This window comes from Montipora foliosa, chromosome 12, assembly GCF_036669935.1.
Source record: "Montipora foliosa isolate CH-2021 chromosome 12, ASM3666993v2, whole genome shotgun sequence".
In the NCBI taxonomy this organism is placed as follows: domain Eukaryota; kingdom Metazoa; phylum Cnidaria; class Anthozoa; order Scleractinia; family Acroporidae; genus Montipora; species Montipora foliosa.
This window is the reverse complement of record NC_090880.1, coordinates 25,832,068-25,852,067: the sequence shown is the minus strand read 5'-3', so window position 1 is coordinate 25,852,067 and position 20,000 is coordinate 25,832,068. Positions and strand designations below refer to the sequence as shown.

Sequence of the window (20,000 nt, the reverse complement as noted above, 5' to 3'; positions counted from 1 at the left end):
GTGGAAATAAAAATCGGCGGCAAAACCCGGTTTGAGAATTTACTAAAACAATTATTTCATTCGCCCTTGTTGGATATGAAGTGATTATAACCAACTCGCGCTACGCGCTCGTTGGTTATTTTATCACTTCGTATCCAACTCGGGCTCATGAAATTATTGTTATATAGTGCATATGGAAGCTCCTATTCATGGGCTCCTGGCAATTGTTTTATATTAGGAGCTCGTAACCGAAAACTCGAACTCTTAATCCAATCAAATTCACAGGTAACTTTGCTCTATTGATTCAGTGATTAACTTTATTTCTTTCGATTTAAAGAAGGGACATGCAATTTCCATGGCAGCTCTTACCAAATGGATCTGAGGGACGAAATGACCAAAGGCCGCAAAAAATTCAGGCAGGTAAAGTGCAATGACAAGAGGTTCTTTCCAAATGGATACATCTAACGCCCTTTTGATTTCTGAAATTATGCTTCCATGTTTTGTCTCTCCGCTATCTTGTTCCACTTCCTTTTCTTCGCAAGTAGTTGTCTCCTGGTCTTCTTCTACGTTAGGATCAAAGGTGATTGCAAACAATGACACGAAAAAAATAACGCCCGCCATTACCAAAAAGGACGTCTTCCAATCGGTGGCCCTTGTTAGGGCCTCTAATGCGGGACCCATTATGAGGACCCCAACGCCAATCCCTGCTGATAATACACCAGCTGCAATCGACTGCCTCTTGCTAAAATACTGGTTAATAACGATCATGCCAGCCGAAAATAAACAGCTGCAACCGAAGCCAAAAAGAATACTGTAGCTGAAGAGAAGAAGTAATATATCGCTGGCAAACGAGCTGAGTAGCAAGCTAATTGCACAGATTTCTCCTCCGATGAGTGCAGCGACACGACATCCAAGCCAGGTGACCAACGCGGTTGAGAAATGGCCGGTAAAGAATGTCAATGCGATGCCTACAGAGCCGACAGATGCTGGAAATAAAGCAATAAATAAATAAATAGTTAAACATTGGGTAAATAAATAAATAAATAAATTAATTAACAAGTAAATTTCCGTCGAACTCGAGTGAATCCCGCTCCACCGACCGGTTGGCTCCAGTTGAAATTTGAATGAGTATCGGACTACACCGTGTAAAAGTTGTGACTTCAACTCCGGCCGGACTATATAACATTGCTTTGTAGTTACGGAGCTTTGCAATGCTGCCTTTGTAATTACCCCCGGAAATGGTTAGCCTTTCAAGTCTTCTCGGATAAGGACAATGGACCTTATCAGTGCCGCCTCAAAACTCTTGTTCATAAACTCTGTGGGAGGTTAAAAGTTGGTTATACACTATTCGAGACGAGCAGGGCACGGACTTCCCGGTTTTGTGGTCTGGACTGTTGTTCTTTATAGGAACTCAGTAATTACAAGCAGCGTAACGAGCCGTCTGGCCATAGTCCCCCATCAGTCCCGAAATGACCCGAAGAGAGTGGTGACTAATACATGTACTTCACTTCATTTGAAGACCGGACGTTTAAATGTGTTTTGAACGTCTTAGATATCCTCTGTTATAACTGAGGATGCGGTGCCTCATGAGGCCAATGTTTATTGATACATTCATAAATTCTCTACCTGGTTCCACATCTTTAGCCATCAGCTGGGTTTCATTGCAGTTTTTGAGCATTTACGTATATTAAGGTAAAAGGTAAAGTCTGCCACGAGCCTAGAACGCCCATCAGGCCGGCGCTTATCTCCGGTTACTGTAGCATGAAGCGACTAGGAGTAGTTCTTCTCCCCCCTGAATGGGATGCTAGTCCATCACAGGGTTACCCCCAGCATTAAATTCGCCGGTACCCATTTATACACCTGGGTGGAGAGAGGCACCGTGAGAGTAAAGTTTCTTGCCCAAGAACACAACACAATGTCCTCGGCCAGGACCCGAACCCGGACCACTCGTTCCTATAGTTCCGGAGTCGAGCGCTCTAACCATGAGGCCACCGTATACGTATATTAGCACTTATTAGGCTGATTTAGCAGAACGGGAACGTCCGTGGCGACGGCGCGCGCAGAAAAAACACCAATGAGAATTCAGAATAGAATAGACTCCACTCTTTTCTTCTCTATTCTAAATTCTCATTGGTAGTTTTGCTGCGCGCGACGTCGCCACTGATGTTCCCGTTCTGTTGCTAAATCAGCCTATTATAGAGGCCCTGAAAGGGTAAATTCCAACAAGCGACATGGCCCAAAAAGTAGCGACAGCACATAAAATCAAATTCCGACAAAAGACATCCTTTCCCAGCAAAATTCCGACTGTGACCAGTGACGTCAAGGAATGAGCCGAGAATGAGCCGATTAAACCGCGACACGGGTGATTTTAAAATTCAGACAAGCGGCACGGGCCACCCACCCTCTGTCAGGGCCTCATTGTATACTCAATAATCTCTCTTTTCTGATCGGTCAATGGCGAATTCATAAATAGGTTTTTGGAGTGGACTAGAGAGCAAAAGATGTTATAGAGGGCAGTATGGAAGTTGATATGGAAACAAAGCGATGGAGTGTTTTTGTTCAATATATAATAAATAAAAAATCGCATGAACTTGCTCGCGCATTCCGTGATTTATGGTCATTCGTGATGTTTTTAAAGTTCTCAAATTGCACTCGCCTACTGTGCGTGCAATTTTTGGAACTTTCAAAACATCACGAGTGCCCATAAATCACGAGATGCAGTCACGTTCATACGATTTCCTGTACTTATTAATACTTATTAAAAACTACAATGATTATTTGATGATACAATTCTAAAGTTTTGATTGGCTTAACCCCGCATAATGTTATATGAGCCATTATACATCAGCAACTAAACGCATCAGTTGTTTTGCTTTTACAAAATAAATTAGGGAAGATTTACCTACAATTTGTGGGCGTTTAAAGGAACGATTACTATTCCGTACACAAGGCTGTAGCAATAAAATGATGAATCAGTTATCACTCCTGAAGTCCTCAAATGATTTAAGAGAATTCATATTCATGATTACAGATAATATATATCATTTACAACTCTTCTCTTTCGGTTTGACCCCGGTTCTCGGGATTTGCGTATGGAGTCACGAGATGTGCGGATGACTGGAGTTCCAATGGGATGAGATCCATGTCGTGTGGCGTGCGCGGGGGCGTGCGGTTTTTGCTGATGAAATGTTCGGAAACGGTCGCTTGTCTTGAAGAAGTGGGTGTGTCAACGGGAGGTCGGTTTCGTCGAAACGGTCCTTACGTCTCCGTTTTGTCTCTGTTGCAACGTTTGCGTCTACATTGTATCATGTAAATAGTATTTTTTGAGTTATAATCAATGTAGTGTGGAATTTTCGCCTTATCTCACCAGTAGCTGAAAATGTGTGGTCAGTTCGTCCGTCAATTATGGAATTGCGTGTGAGGACGGTTAGTTTGGAATGATGATCCTTTAAAATGCTGCGTGTCTATTATTCTATACCTAGTTTTCTTATGGCTTATATTTTTCTCCGGTCTAAACAATTGTAACGCAAATCATTTAACTCCCTGAAGAAGTCAGGCCGTGACAGACGAAACTGATTGCCTTGCATCGTTATTTTATTTGAAGTCACTGAAATTATTGCTGTTAGATTTCCCTCGACTCGGCTCTTCCGAACTATTTTTGTTCAGTTAACCCTTGCATAAAAAAAATGTTTTTAATAAACAATTACTCCTTATTGGTTATGAAATGATTATAGCCAATTGCAACTAGGCTATATGTATCATCAGAAGCGGGGTCATATGCTTTTGGTATCATCTATCATATCCAACAAGCGTGAGTGGAATGTATAATTGATAAATGTTTTAAAAATCTCATTAATTGGTAAATCATGAGCGAAGTCACCTTTAAAAACGTCACGTTAAATCCTTAGAAGAATTCTTTCTGCAAAACATACTAACAAAGCTTAGCTTGTTTTTCTTGTTTACTAATGTTCTCTCACAATTTGAACCTGTTTGGATATCAGAGGGGCACGCTTTTTTGTGGAGTGTTTTTGAAGAGGTTCAATAACCAGCGGCCTTCTCTCAAGTTTTAAAATAAACGCTGTTCTAATCCCTTCGAAGTGCTTTTAAAGCTCTGTAGGTTCATTTTAGACTGCGCTATAATTTTTTTTTATTATCTGTTCGGTTATTCTAGGGGAACCGTGAAGCTTTTCGAATTTACAAGGGCAGTTTTGCCTACTTCCCGAAAATCTTAGGTGTTGTATCCTTTCGGAAACTCATAGCGGCTGGTCTTTTTTCGGTACTCACAAGGACATTTTCATCAATCCAGAAGAAATAGTCATTGACTTTTTCATATCGCGAAAGTTCGATGTGAAAATTCCCTAAAGAAAATCCTAGGCGATTAAAGGCCTTCCGAACAGATAATTTAATGAAACGTTTTGTTGGGTGCCGCTGAATAATCTATATCTAAAACCACTCGGCTTCGCCTCATCCGATAAAACACTCCTGCAGATTATTCACCACTAAATTTTCTCCGATTCTTATTGGTTTAAATTGATCACGTGACGCGACAGCGTTCGTCCGCGGAGACACTATCAGCCCATAGTGCCCATCCGAGGAAAATACCCGGATGGATAGTAGTAGTCCGCTGAAAATACCTCTGTAAACAAGCGGCCTTATGGAAAATAAACAATCGAAATTGTATTAAGAGGGTTTTTGTTTGTTTTCTTTTTCAAATTTTACATTGGCTGACACGGCTTTCGTCTAATAAAGTTGAAAATAATTCAACATGATTTTTGAGCTGGCGCGCGGAAGAAAATTTAGTAGTGAACAATAAAGACAATAGAGTGTTTTCCAAGGGGCAACTATCAGCCGATAGTTCCTCGACAGAAACACTCTATTGTTTAATTATTACACGGTACATTATTTCAGCACACTCATGGACGTCTGGATGATTTTCTTTATTTATTCTGTAGGAGTCAGAAAAACGAGCCAAGGTGCATCGAAACAGAGAAATTATATCTGCGAAATCGTAAAGCTTACGCCAACTTAGAATGTCTCTGAGAAGCAACATGTCCGAAATGTTATGACCAACATTTGTCGAAATTTTACAAAGAATGTTTTGGATCATTAGCACTTTTTGTCACCCAAGAATCTGAAGAATTTGATCAGTTTTGGTGGCTAATAACTGGATAGTAATAACTGGAGATTTAAAAAAGTTTAACAAGTTCTTTTATGTTTTTAAGTCAATTTGTAAATAGTACGATGCCTTCTGCAAGCAAACTCGGATGTCAAAACAATGACGATACTCCCTTGTCAAGTGGTGCTAAATGAACAACTTTGCCTATAAATTTCAGTTAGGATGTTTTCCCCAAACCGTCTTGGGCACCCAGTTGGAACACTATGAGGAGGTCATATATTGTGGTCACCGAGTAATGAAAAAGGGTGCAGAATTATTGCAAAACAATGGCCTTCTGTTTTCCTTCACGCCTGCAATAATAACCTCTTTTCGGCTCAGTGACCTCGTCGTGTCTTATTGGCATTTAAATGAGAGTGCAATGGATTATTTTCATAGTTGAAGTGAAACGATGCATTTTAACGACGCAAATAAGTGAGTTTTGATACAAATCACGCCACTGTTCGGAGTTCTGTAGTATCTTTTAGGCTTGCTTTATAAGTGAACTGGTATGACACAACCAAAGACGTCTTCTGGTCCCGGATAAAAAATACGACGTAACGATTCAAGCACACCACATTAAAAGGGTCAGAAAAAGAATGAATGCTCCTGTGCTTGTGCTAGCGCCTGAAAATCTCCCAGACCCAAACACGTATTTTTCTTCCGGTCCCATTCTCTTCCATTTGTAACAGTCACGTTTAGTTCCCGTTCTTCTCCAGAAAAAAGCTAGAAGCGAGATCTCGAACCCTTTTTCTTCAATTAAATTTGCGCCAAAAAGACAGTCGAGCGGAACGAACGCGGCAACATTTGGTGTCTTTGAGCTTTCGTATGTCAAATTATGATCATCGCATGTGTAGGTTCTATTAAAAGTACTTACACCGATTGTTGATTTTCTGATTCAAATTAGAGCGCTGTTCGGTGTTCGCCAGTATTTTGTTATACTTGTCAGTGAACCTTTTCAGGCAGTTTCCTGTGATATTAAGGTATGCTGCAGCTACTGTAGCATATAATTAGTGGCTCCCCACTGGAAATGTCTGTAAAGACAAAATGTTCCATGCAAGTTTCGATAGGTCAATCCCCTAGATTTTTAAGCGATAAAGTTACTGGAACATCACCGAAGAGACTCGAAGCTACAATAGGAGGGAAGGTAGCGTTTAGCCATCACTTTCTGAAAGAAAGATTTTTTCAAAGACTTTCGGTCCTTTCAAGCACTTCACTTTTCACGCAACAAATTCGAACAGATGAAATTCTTCTGCTGAGCTAATAAAAATATCCCTTCAAACAGTCTCAATCCACTGCAAGGAACTTAGAAACACCCCTTCGGGCTTTCAGCTGAAATATCTGTTCTTTGGATAAAATGTGTCAAAAAATATTTTCCCCTTTGTTGATCCATTTCTGTGTCACTAAAATATAAATTACCATATGATCCATATCCTCCTAAATGAAGTAAACAGATAATTAACTCGCTTCGCACACTAACCTGCAGTTTCTTCGGATGCCCTAAAATAGTCCATTAAGACTGGTTGAAAAACTCCGAAGCTAAAAACAAACCCAAGAGTTGTAACCCAGATCATTGTAGCGCAAGCACAAACAAACCATGACCAGCAACTGTCACGTTTGCGAGGAGTACCAGCGGAGCAAAACAACTGAGGAATGGCCATTTCTTGAAGCGATGGATGATGTGAAAGGCAATCTACGGCATTTTACTGGTTAGCTGACTATCCTCCCGATTTTCTTCGTTAGGTTACGATTGAATGACGCTTCACTTCACTTCTTCACTTCACTTTAATTTATGCGCAACTTTTAAGGAGCTGTAACATAAGAATGAATTCTATTGTTCAAAACTTGTATTACGAGTTCTTGGGTTTGTATTCCGTTAATACTCGTGCTCAAGTAACCGTAACCATAAAAAGGAATAGCAAAGAAGCTTGATGGGCTTTTCTTAATATGATATACGGACGAGAGGATAAGGGACTCGAGAACTTGGTTACTGGTTGTGGGAGAGGACTCGGGAAATAGAAATACTCTCTCAAATATAATAAGGCATTTCCAGAAAAAGCACCGAAAGTATATCGCAACGCTGAAAAAGGAATTCTCCATATTTTAAATTAATTTGTTCACGTTTACTTTTCTTGATTTTAGCCAAAATTTTCAGTTGCGGTAAATAAATTAATCCTCCATGAGAGTGTAGCTATACTGAAAAAAGCAACAACTTTAAAAAAAAATATGGAAGTATTTTTCTTCCTTGCAACGACGTTCGTGAAGCGTTCGGGCCACCGCTTTCGTGACGCTTAGTTTTTTTGTATGGGGTACAGGGATGGCGCATTGGTGATAGCACTCGCCTCCCACCAATATGGCCAGGGTTCGTTTCGGCGGCGTACGTGGGTAGAGTTTGTTGGTTCTCTACTTTGCACCGAAAAACCAAGAGCTCCAGCGCTAGAAGATTAGACACTAAAGTAAAGTTCCTTTTTTTTTCCTTTTATCTTAGAGGGAGTCAAGCGTTTCTCAGTTCCCGGCACCACGGTTCAAGCAATTCCTTTGACCGGCCAGGACTGATCGGTATGTAAATTCTCTCCACAACTTCAACGAAAGGTCAGTTAGACAGGTATTGAGAATTAAGTAAGAGTTGTAATATAACACCAAATTCTCATGAATACCCAACAAAGAACTCTAAGGAACTAGTTGGGAGAATGAATATTTCGACCGTGGGAATGAAAGGGTTAAGTGACAACTTATTCAGATCTGGAGCACTAATTGTTCAAACGGGCTTAAGAATCAAACGAAATTAACTCAAATCAAATCAAATGTTGGCTTTTGAGGATAGGGTAAAACTAGAGTACCTGCAGAAAAATTTCTCAGAGCGGAGTCATGTAGAGAAACAAAAAACTCAACCCACATTGAAGTTGTGTCTGGGGATCGAGCCCAGGCCACATTCCTGGGAAGCGAGTTCTCTCACCACTGTCCACCGCGCCAACGCTGATTCTCGGTACACGTCGTAGGAAATCATGGAGGAGTCCTTCCTGGTAAGCCTGTGTAATTATTTGTCGCTTGCCTTTGATACGATTTCAGGGGTAACCAGTTATCCTGAGAATTCGTTGTTACAACAAAAAATTAGGACTTGGTAGAATATTCCCTTCGTTGGGCTTCATTTTTTAGTGAAACGTGTATATATCTCGAAATCGTTATGAAATCGAGAGAAATGATCGTCGTAGTTACCTGGACAATTTAAACAATTTTCTTTCATAGACCTCGGAGAAATCAGTCAGGCGGCTTTATCGGGATTCAAACCCAGGACCTCTGCGATGTCGGTGCAACTGATGCTCAACCAACTGAGCTTTGAAGCCACTCAGTTGGGAGCAAATCCATTTGTTGGATTCATCTATTTTTTGGGAAAGAACTCGATGAAACTCAGAAATGGAGATGTTATCCTTCTATGACACTTGAATCAACGCAGTAAACTAAGTCAACTTTTCTTCAAATTAAAAAAAATACAAGGAACTTTTTGAAAACAAACGAGATAGATAAGAATGTCTCCAAGACTAGAAGGTTTGCGTCAAGAGTAGTTGGAATTCGTTTTCCACGTTCAAATTGGCAAAGAAATGGTGAAGAGCATAGTCAGTGAAACCTTTCACGTAATTAACTTATACATCTGAACCCAGCCGTTCAAGGGCCTTATGACTTTATTCGGTGGATACGTCACTATCCGAAAGTTTCAGCCCGCGTCCACACCAATGTGTTTTAGAAAACGTCCGTTTATATATAACAGTCCACACTGAAACGATTGAAAACGGAGGTCCACGAATTATGAAAAGGTTTTCCAAAACGCTTTTGAAAGTGGAGAATTTTGAAAACGGAGGTCTATCGCTCTAGTGTGGATGGCGGAAACGGAGGTTTTCGAATACGCGTGACGTCATAATCTTATGGTAACAAGAACTCATCTTTAGATCTCCGTTGTCAGTCTCCAGTGTGGACCGCCGACAACGATGTGAAAACGCTAGTGTGGACACAGATCTTTTTATCCGTTTTTAGGGAGCCGGATCACTAAACTGTAACATTACTTGCATTACTTGCTGCTTTTAATCTCATTATAATTTACATTTTTGTTTGGGACCACGGTAAATGGTTTCGCTTTTGTGGCCTCCCTGTCCATACCTGATTTCTTTTTCTGTTTATACAATATGAACGAAGTAAAATAAAATAAACAAAATGGAGGTTTTTGAAAACGCATTAGTGTGGATGGGCCCTCAGTCTCAGTCTCTTAGTTCTTTTCTCAATTTTCAGTGAGGCTACACTCTACTGGAGGATTATTTATTTAAAAGAAATAATAATTTTGTCTAAAATCGAGGGAACTCAATTTGTAGGATCGAAATTGATTTAAAGTATTGCCAGTTGTTCTACTTTATGATGTACTTCATTGACTCATTTTCTGGACATGTTTTGTATATGGAAATGCATTTCGAGTTTCTGATTCCTAGAGTCCTTAACGGGGCTAAGTCACGCTATTTTAGGTAATTTTGTTTAATTTTGTTAATTATGAGCTCTAATTATCAAATTGGCAGAGCAAGAGTCTTTCATTTGAAAAATCATGGCCACATAACAACTGAGAATGATTTTCCAGCTTTGTAAATGACATTTTGATATAGACTGATATAAATTTGAAAAAAGGTGGACCGACGTTTTTCAAATTTACCCAAATTGAATCCATTTCAATCCTTTTTATTATTATGCAGATTTCTGCTTTCCTGCGAACAATAAAAAGTGACGCGCCACACTTGGTTGCATCTTTTGAGCTCCTAACACCTGTCCTACTGTGGTAAAACATGATGTTTTACAGAATGGCCAAACAGCGTAAAACACCCTGAAACATGTTTTATGAAATCCAAAAAAAGCAAAGAATTGTGTTCGTCTCCGTTCGCCATCTTGAAAGAAACCAGCACATGACAAGATACCGTATCCATAGAGACAACAAAGTAGTGGACTTTGTACTCGTGGGCAAGTCAAACATCTGTCCAAACGTGTAAAAAACATCGGTCACCAAACACGACAAGAAAACAAGTATTTTAATTCTAATAAAGGCTTCTATTAATTGGTGTTTAATCTAGGAATTTGCACAGGGAAATGAACAACGTCTAAGCTCAAACCATCCGCTCTGTCAATTTATTTTATCTCCCGTGCGAAGTAAATGTATGATGGAGAATTCAATTTCTGAAGGCCTGTCCAAATGGTAATTAAAATGTTTTTACGGCAAAACATGTCAGTAAAACATTGTCGGAGTAGCAAATTAAAACATTTTCACGTTTGGTACGAAGCCACCTTGTTTTTTTTTGTTGTTTTAACATGTTTCAACGTGTTGGGTACGATTAGGATTCTGTCAAACATTTTAAGAGACATATAATTCGCAATGTAGCCATTACACGAGGGTCCCAATGGGATGGTGGCCTTTACGTTTATCGGCTAAAATTTTGGCTCTTTTACGGCTATCGGTTAATTTTTTTCAGTTACGGTTAACAAAAAAATTAAAAATCAATTTCTTTGTTTCAAAGAGTTAAATATTAATAAACCTGTATTTTTTGTATCTTTAAGCAAAATAAAGGTCTTGGGATCATCTCTGGATGAAATAAGTTATTTGATAGATCATACTTTTAAGTATTTCACTTCTAAAACTATTTTACCCGTAGAAATGTCAACGGTTACTTTTACAAATCTAGGGAACAGTTTCTTTTACGCGGTTAAATTTTTTTTCACCCTATTTACGACTAACGGTTAAAATTTTTCAATTTTTACGGCTATCGACTAAATTTTTGGACGTTTTACGCCTATCGGTTAACCCCATTAAGACCCTCTTACACGGTCTCCATGAAAATTTTCATTCGCAAAAGCCGCTTGCTGACTAACTGACTGAGTCTAGGTAATTGAACTCTGCGTGATTGTGAAAACCTGCGCCAACAGAAGTGTGTAGCAGTGTGAACTCCATATTTGTCTCCTCCATACTCAGCGAAAATTGACTCAAGTCCCCCCCCCCCCCCTCCCCCGTTGGGTCTTTTTCACCAGAACAAGACTCTAAGAGATCCTGGCACTAGCAGAGAAAGATGTTGGGCACAGAGTTCCCAATGCTGGGTTCTGGTTTACTGTAAAGGATTTCTCACATGAAATGCTTCGCCTCATGGGCTATTACTATTCCCCTTACGGGCTACGGGTCTAATTGTTAATTAATCACCCGAAGTGTAACCAATCAGCACAGAGAATTTTGAATAATCACCCATGTAATTAGTATGGGTAATCAAATGGTGACGATTGAAATTAGGGAATAATTTGACGAGTATACTCAGTATACCATTTGATTAGCTTTTGATATCATGGGTGACAAGTTACGTTCATAAACGCCATTTTGGTGGTGTTCGAAAAGTTGCCATAGCAACATTGTAATTCCCGTGGTGAATGAATCAACGAATGAAATGATATATGAAAGGAATCATATATTGAACTTTGTGTCCAACACCCTTCTCCGTTAGGGTCAGTAAGGGTGCGTTCGATTGACCCTATTCCGGAATAAGAATACGTGGAGTGATGATTTAAAACGGCATGTTTGGCGTTTAATTGAAGCAACAAGGATAAGAAAGATTTGTTTGAAATAGCATTTTAGCAGGTGTTTGACAATTGTGAAGTGAATCTCCTTCAAAACGAAGGATTTCTAACTTCTATTCCACGAATTCCCATTCCGGAATAGGGTCAATCGAACGCACCCTTACGGCATAGCGGCAAAAAGACCTAAAGAAAAACTTTTGTTGGTGCAGGTTTTTTTTTTTACCAATTTTCACATTCACTTTAAATTAATTTAGCGTTCGTTTACATCCCCAGATTCAGCAAGGTTTGAAAAAAAAAACATTGTTTCACATATTTAGTATGATTAATTATTTGAACGATACTGAGCACGCGATATTTGCGAATGTGCATGCTACCTGGAAGGCGATTGGACTTACCAAATGGCTGGAGACGTTAGGGCCGTTTATACGAGAGAAAATAAGCCGCGGCTGAAGTTACGTAAGCCGCAAAAGAAACTATTTATACGAGTATAAACTCCCAGGCCAGGATAAGACGCGGCTTGAGAAAGCCGTGAACGTAGATTTCGTACCATTTATACGGGGTGTTCGCGGCTTACGTAAGCCGCGGCCAGAGTTAAGCGGCCTATTTTCTCTCGTATAAACGGCCCTAATGTCTGCATTTTGAAATTGATGTCGCTTGAAAGCAAAATGAATATGCAAATGAAATTGTATACACCTTATTCCAAAATGGCCGCTATTTAGATATTCTTTTGTTTTTATTCAAGGCAAAATATTCTTTTGAATTTTCAGCTCAAGAACGAGGCATCAAGGGCTAATTTGAATAAAAACAAAAGAGTATTTGAATGACGGCTATTTTGGAATAAGGTCTATACCACTAAGAGAATAGACCAACGATATATTAAAATTCAGAACTAAACGAAATGCATCATCTCGAGGCTCTGGGGAATAAATATAAGGATTTGTATGAGTTTATTACCCAGAGCCTACTAGAAAAAGAAAAGAGGCCTGGGCAAAATCCAGGAAACCATAACCGTGCGATTGCGCCCCTCGATCCAAGCATCCACTATGTCAAGTGATTTTATGTCCCGGCAGAGCGATAGGTTCAACCTTGTCCCCAGCGTATCTCTTCTTCATTTCTCTTGGACCAAGAGATGTATTTTTCATGCGGATTACAATGTCGAATGAGCGCGCAGGTTGAGTTCGATTTCAAATAACAAGAATGAGTCAGTATTTAATTACCACTTTATTACACTTATTTTAAATCCTCTCAAGGAATTTTGCCGAGGTTAATAAATGTTTGTTTATCCATGCAAAGAGATCAGACAGAGATCATTGTCGTCGACTAAAAACTGTAAGTAACTGAAATTATCCTTTTTTATCTGTAAAAGGGGGAATTTGTAAAACTGAGAATGTAAAATAGTCATTTTTATTGCTCTATATTATTGTGCATTCCGATTGGCTACGGCAGGTAAACCATGAATAAACCTGATTGGCAAGTCTTATTTTATTGTCATTTGAAGCACTCTTGAGAGCCAGCCAATCAGATTTCAAGGGTCACTCACGATTTCAAGGATTCGATTCATGGGTTTAAGGAAGACTCCTATGAATGAAAAATACAATTCATGCTGAAAACATTGAAATGCTATTTATTTCGCCTTAATTACAAAAAAAGTGAACTTTTCAAACCAGAAACAAAATAAACCACAACATATGTTACTCTTACAACCAAACAAGTTATCAGTATTCATTTCTCGTTTTTAGAGAGAGGCTGTCTTTTTGCTGTAAGATGACCTATGAATTGATGTTACTGGACTCGCAAGCAACTGCATATGCATCAATGAGGCGATTCTTGATCAACAAGCACCCTTTTGAATGGCACTGTAGTTTGAGTTCCTCTCTCTTCTTCTTCGTTAACGGAGGAACTGAGGTCAGGTCTTTTGTAACATAACAGGATGAACGGAATAAAGGCCCCGGAGAGTGTGATGCTGCCTGCCACACGGAAAGGAACCACATACGAACCCAACTTGTCTGCTAACAGACCTGAGTGTGAAAAATAATCATGTTAGGTTAGCTTGGGTATGTTTGATGTAGGACTCCTACATGGAAAAATAGAAGATGTTTGCACTAACTATTTTCACATTCATACTTATTTGGCTTCAATACTTGGGATCCTGTGATACACCGTAATAATCACTTTGGTTGTCTACACGTACAGACGGTCCCGTAACGGCAAAAGAAATACAGGAATTGGGGCGGATCTATGGATAGGACGGTCAACCCCTTAAACCAAAATGAAAAACATGTAAACAAGACCGGTTTCTGAGGTTATAACACCTTTGAGCGTAGTCCTTTAAATAGCACAAAACCGAAACGGTTTCAAAGATATTAAACAAATTACGATTATCCCTTAAAAGCTGAAAATCCTTTTTTCCGAGAGTTTATATGAATCACCCATGGGGCATTTGACCGACAATTCTACGAATTCCTGGATTCGTCCCAAAGGAATAACGATAATTTTCGTGACACTTACCGGCTAAGGGAGGACCGATTGCCGCGAATAACGCTGATATTGAAATATTCCATCCAAGCACAGCAGTGGATTTGAGTGGACTGACAGTGAATGTAAGAACACTTAAACTGGTAAAGAAAAAGCCATCGCCGAGTCCGTAGAATACCATGCAGATGGTAAGAGTTGTGAACGTTGGGGCCGCAGTCATGAGGATGATGCTCAATCCTGCGGTAAATTGCGCAGCTTGGTAAACTTTGAACGTGTCCACTCTCGGATGATTGCATAAAAAGCCGGAAAGCAAACGGCCAGCGGAGGAGCACAAACCTTGATAAATGAACAGTCTGGATGCTTTTTCAGCTGAAATTCCTAATTCTTCAGAATAGCGAATCTGAAAAATGAATATACATTTATGACAGCCCATGGCAGAGTTGCTGTTTATATCTCTGAAAACGGTCCTTACATAAGCATGAGCCCAAGGACCAAAATGTTTCCTTTTCTTCGGTCTGTCTTGTACGTGCGCTTTTGCTTGCGTTCGTTTGCGTTGTGTTACAACAGGACGTAACGCAAGCTGCGATCTTCGTCCAATGAAAAAGACCCGTTCCAGATTCCACTCCCAGCGCCACGTTGTGAAAGAGAATGTGGAACTGGTTCGTTTTCACTTGACACGGTTTATGCTTGCGCTAGTGCTTGCATCGCTAGTGAAAACCAGGCTTATCGGCAAACGTCAAGCCCAAAAATTCCAGTAACAATTCATTTGAACTTTTTATGTAATTAAGCCCCTCGCCGTTTGCTGTTTTACGTAAACGGGCTCATCTTCGGTGTAAAAACCTCTGAAACGTACGGATGATGTAACACAAAAGAAAACGAAACAGCCAAAAACACACCAAACAATAACTAAACTCCACAACGAGGTATCAAAACAAAGCAAAAGTTTCAAAGGTTTTTACACCGAGATAAGCCCCGTAAACAAGATGCTAAATTTCTCTCTTGCTTTTAAACACCGAAGCGACTTGCAATTCGGAAATGGACTATTGAAAGCATTAACTTGATCAAGGCCAGAGAGACAACTCTACACTTAACGAGAAATGCAAGTTACGCAGGAAAACGCCTGCGAGTGGAAGCATCTGATTGGCCGAGAATATGGCGCATTTTTTTTTTTGAGCCAATCAATGAAAGGTGCGATGCAAAGCCGAGCTCATAAAAAATTTGCCTTCAACACTCATTTGAAACTGTGTCAGTGATGTACATGATTACCGGCAAATACAAAGATTAAATCTGATCTGCATATCCTTTTTTATTACATTAACACCAATGAAATACCAAGTGGGCTTTCGCGCGAAAAAATGATATCTTCACACGTAAAAAGATCACTGTTACTATGGTTACATATAAAAATCGCGCCTTGCAATGCATTTTGTGAAATAATTTATTATTTCATTGATCTCGTGTTGAAAAATATTTCACTCGTTCGCTGCGCTCACTCTTGAAATATTCTTCAACTCTCGAGGAGAAATTTCGTATCTCAGCGCGGCCATGTAATATCCTCTATGAGTGATCATAGATTCGATCGCCGTCTTTGTGTTTTTTCTTGTTAAATTTACACTTAAACATTACGTAGACAGAGCGGACAATGTGAGCTGATTTGCTAAGATACACAAAACTTGGCGGGGAAGCTGTTCTGAAAAAACGATCTGTCCAAGGAAAAACATGGGTTGGCAGCCGGCAGGTACTGGGTAACGAGCTCCTTCCTCTGCATAAAACATTTGCAAGGAAAAATACTGATTCATTCCTCACGGGACCATTAGAACCCACAAATGACCAGCTCCCAACGTCAGTGGCTTCACAGCTCAGTTGGTTAGAGCGTCGCACCGGAATCGCGAGGTCACGGGTTCAAACCCCGTTGAAGTCCTGAATTCTTCAGGCTTCTCTGCGCAATTGTAAAAATTGCGTTCATAACTGCGAAGATCATAGCTTCACTTGATTTCATATCCGCAATTCATATATGATTCATTTCATATGCCATTTCATTTCATTTCATAATTTATTATGGGGGACGGGGAGTGGCAAAGTGTCATGGTCAGGCTTCCCGAGTGGCGGTGCAGTGGCCAGCGCAACAGTCTCCCGACCCCAGGACTGCGTGTTCCGGGCTTAGCTCTGGCACCGTTTTGTATGTTTTCCTCTGCACACACATCCTCTCTCTCTCCCTCCCTCCCCCCCCCCCCACCCCTCTCTCTCTCTTTCTCTCTCTCTCTCTACCCAGATGCATAAATAGACACCAGATACATGCTTTCAGGGTTACACTCAGTCGCTTCGTTCTATTTCAAATCGGATAAGCTAGCATGGCCATGTTCAACCTACCGGCTGGTGTGCGACTTTCCTATTTACGTTGAGATATGTCCAGGATTTACCTAATTGGATCCGCGTTGATTTTAATAAGTGTCACGAAGTGTTCCCTTGCTCTTCTACTCAACTGCAACATCACTCGTGTCTCGGAATACTTAACAATTATCCGCCGAAGGCGAAGTGATCATCGGTGAATATTCACCCATAATCACTGAGTCTGAGGCGAATAATTGTTTTAGTATAAATACGCAGGTGATTATTTCAAAAAAGAGGGGAAAAAAAAAACATTTCAACGCGAAATCATCTTCACTTACAGAGGCAAAACGACTACTGGCAGCCATTTTGGTGATTATCGGCTGATAATCCAAGATAGCGAGCCAATGAGAGTGCGCGATTTTGTATAATCAGCTGTGTATTTATACTAAAGACAATTAAAGTCACAAAGTGTCCCTCCAATTGCATGTCCTCAAGTAAAGGTAAACAGCTACATTTACCCAAACCTGAAAGTAACCCTGACCTTTAATGCTTAGACTTAAAGGGACACCTCGGGTTGGATGTCAAAATTGGGTGTGCATCTCAGTAGGTGCAATCCTGGACAAAAGAGAATTTCACTGCAAACCTGCTTACCATGTGAATCAGAGGGACAAGGTGGCCAAAAGACAACAAAAAACCAGGAAGGAAAAAAGCAATAACTGGAGGCTCTTTCCAAACAGACAAGTCAAACGTCTTCTTGATTTTGGAAATAAGAGTTCCATTATTCATATTTCCACTGGCTGTTTCTTCGTAAGTAATTTCTTCATTTCCCTCGACGTTAGGGTCAAAGGTAATAACAAGGGAACGCAGGACAACAACGACTACCGCCATTATGCGACAGGTGGACCGCCATCCAGTTGCCCTAATTAGGGCCTCCAGAGTGGGGCCCATCACAAGGATGCCACCTCCAACCCCAAAATTTAAGATACCCATAGCAATTGACTGCCTTCTGTTAAAATACTGGTTAATCACAATCATTCCAGAGGAAAACGTACAACTGCAACCGAATCCAAACAAGACACTGTAGGTAAAGAGGAGAAGATATAGGTTGTCCACAAAGGAGCTGACGAGCAAGCTAACGGCACAGAAGACACCTCCGATTATGGACGTGATCCGACATCCAATTCGGGTGACCAGGGTGGTTGAAATATGACCACTGAAGTACGTCATTGCTATCCCCACAGAACCAATGCATGCTACAATTAAACGAAAATAATTAGGCTACCTTTGTATAAGTAATGGCTGGCATTTTCGAAGAAACCACGAACACAACCCTGACGTGTCGTTACTATTTTTATCATATAGAGGGTCTAATTACTCAATTCTGATTGCTCAATCGAGAGGGCCTTTTTCCGTAACACAGGGCCGTATTACTAAAATGCTATATTGAATAATTCGTTGCTTGGTTACGGTTATAAAATTTGGTGAATTTTGGTAACAAATAGCTGAGGTAGAGATGATAAACAATTTGAAAACTGCTAGCGGAAATGAAAATGCTCGAAAAAGCACAAAAATGACATTTTTTAAGAATGGGCGGGAGAAACAAAAAATGATAACTTGAATTTGAATGGCTTGGGAAGTCAGTGTAAAATTTGGCCTTCTAAATTATGAACAAAAAGAGGCATGAGTTCCTCGTGAAATTAAGGATCAATCTCACTTGTGTTTTCTACACAACCCATTTTTTTTTATATTTTATCAAAACATACTTATGCCAACACCGTGAATGAAGTTGATCCTTCATTTTACAAGGTCCCATACGATTATTTGGTGTTTCAGCAACTGGTTGGTGAGTGTCCAATTAAAACTGCGATTTTACAAAAGGTAATATTGATCATCACACTACTGGTTGTTCGAGAGCCGATTGACTTAATTCCACGATTAGCTTTAAAACCTATTTAGTAAGCATGAATAAAAGTTTGAAACGAGAGAGGCCGCTGTGGAAAAAAGGATGAAAGGAAAAAATGTCCGACATATTGAACTAGGAAAATCAAACAGAACAGATTTTTTAAGAGGAACGCATATTTTTTTAATGATTTTTAATTAAACAATGCGACAATTAAGGTCTTAGTCTGCATTTTAAACCCAGTCTACAGTCTCCATTTTGTACCTAGTCTGCAATCTGCAATTAATATTCACTCTGTAGTCTGCATTTTATACCGACCGATCCAAGTTCTTATATCGGATTCCAGATTTCAGATTTTAGATTTAAGGCAAAGCCGCCCCAATGGTCCATGTGTAAGCAACGCAATAGTGCGGATAAAATCTTTCGGGTTTAAAAGAATTAAAGCTCTCTACAGTCACTCACCTGTAATTTCTCTTGAAGCATTAAAATAATCCATAAACACCGGCAGAAAGACTCCGAAGCTAAAAACGAAGCCCAGCGCTGATATCCAAGTTATTGTGGCGCAAGCACAGACCAGCCATGACCACAAACTATCACGTTTGCGAGGAGGACCGGTGGAGCAAAACAACTGAGAAATGGCCATCAGTTTCAGGTAAGTAAACTAATATGAAATTACAATATGTTTAAATACAAACTAATTTCTTTTTTTTTTTTTTGGGGGGGGGGGGGGGGGAAGGCAATTTAGAACGGTCTCCTCAAAATAAGTTGACGATATAAATTAAAACTTTGTTTCTGTAAACACATGAGGGTCCTTCAATTGAACTTTAGAACTGAAGTAGAGTTGTGCCTTTACATGCGTCATACGAATTAATTAAAGAACTTGAGATGATTTACGTATGATCTGAATTGTTCGGTGTCTTGTTTAGTTCAATTTATTGCAGGCTTACAAAGAATTATTTTTATCACATAACTCAGTCAGGACTATTCAATCAGCCTGGGGCCGGTTTCTCAACCCTGGTTAGCGCTAACTTTCGGTTAAGAGGTATCAAATTTTCACGTGACGTCAGAAAAAAAACTAAAGTTAAAAATTTTGCGTTTTTACCTTCATCGGGTAAAAAACATTTTAGAAATATGTATACTGGACTGTTTTCAGCTCGGTAGCATGCTTTGTTTTGAAAATAGAGCAGTTTGATTTTCAATTTTTTTTTTTACAATGCGTGACATCTGGATTGCTTCTGAGAAACATGTCACGTACATGAAAACATCGATTCGCCTTGTGTTTTGAATAACCAGTATGTTAAGAGAAGTGTCTATGCGAATGTTTTAAGTTTTGCAAAGAGAGAAAAATGTTTAGAGAGAGCCAAAGTAAACTCCAGATGTTTCCACTCGTTTCCGGCCGCCATTTTGGCGTCTCTCAGGGGGACATCATCCTGGAGTCTACCCTTTTCTGAAGAACTCGAGTTTGGAATATCGTACAGCCGTAAAACTTTGACTCGCTGTTTATTTATTACCCTTCTTCAATATCTCAATTTCTTGATTTAATTTATTGAATGGTAAGCGATTTTATTATTTCTTTGC

The 20,000-nt window shown here is 39.8% G+C and overlaps 2 protein-coding genes and 1 long non-coding RNA gene across 3 annotated transcripts in view; 1 reads left to right on the top strand and 2 right to left on the bottom strand.

The window, feature by feature from the left end:
* Positions 1 to 6,902, bottom strand: part of LOC137979452 (monocarboxylate transporter 10-like) — an 8,714-nt gene extending 1,812 nt beyond the window's left edge. Inside the window, exons 1-2 of the mRNA XM_068826709.1 lie at positions 6,612 to 6,902; positions 349 to 965 (exon numbers count right to left, since the gene is read on the bottom strand). Of these exons, the coding sequence (XP_068682810.1) occupies positions 349 to 965; positions 6,612 to 6,792 (798 nt within the window). The 5' untranslated portion in view covers positions 6,793 to 6,902. The remainder of the gene's footprint in view (positions 1 to 348; positions 966 to 6,611) is intronic.
* A 6,039-nt stretch (positions 6,903 to 12,941) lies between these two features.
* LOC137979511 (monocarboxylate transporter 10-like) lies at positions 12,942 to 19,123 on the bottom strand. Its single transcript, XM_068826782.1, has 4 exons — positions 18,885 to 19,123; positions 17,174 to 17,775; positions 14,225 to 14,591; positions 12,942 to 13,734 (listed from the first exon to the last, which is right to left on the bottom strand). Exons 1-4 carry the CDS (start codon positions 19,063 to 19,065, stop codon positions 13,529 to 13,531), a joined length of 1,356 nt encoding a protein of 451 aa, XP_068682883.1. The 5' UTR covers positions 19,066 to 19,123; the 3' UTR covers positions 12,942 to 13,528.
* LOC137979512 (uncharacterized) overlaps positions 18,262 to 20,000 on the top strand; it is a 5,605-nt gene continuing 3,866 nt past the window's right edge. The window contains exons 1-2 of the long non-coding RNA XR_011118353.1: positions 18,262 to 18,400; positions 18,903 to 19,074. This is a non-coding gene — a long non-coding RNA (uncharacterized lncRNA). The remainder of the gene's footprint in view (positions 18,401 to 18,902; positions 19,075 to 20,000) is intronic.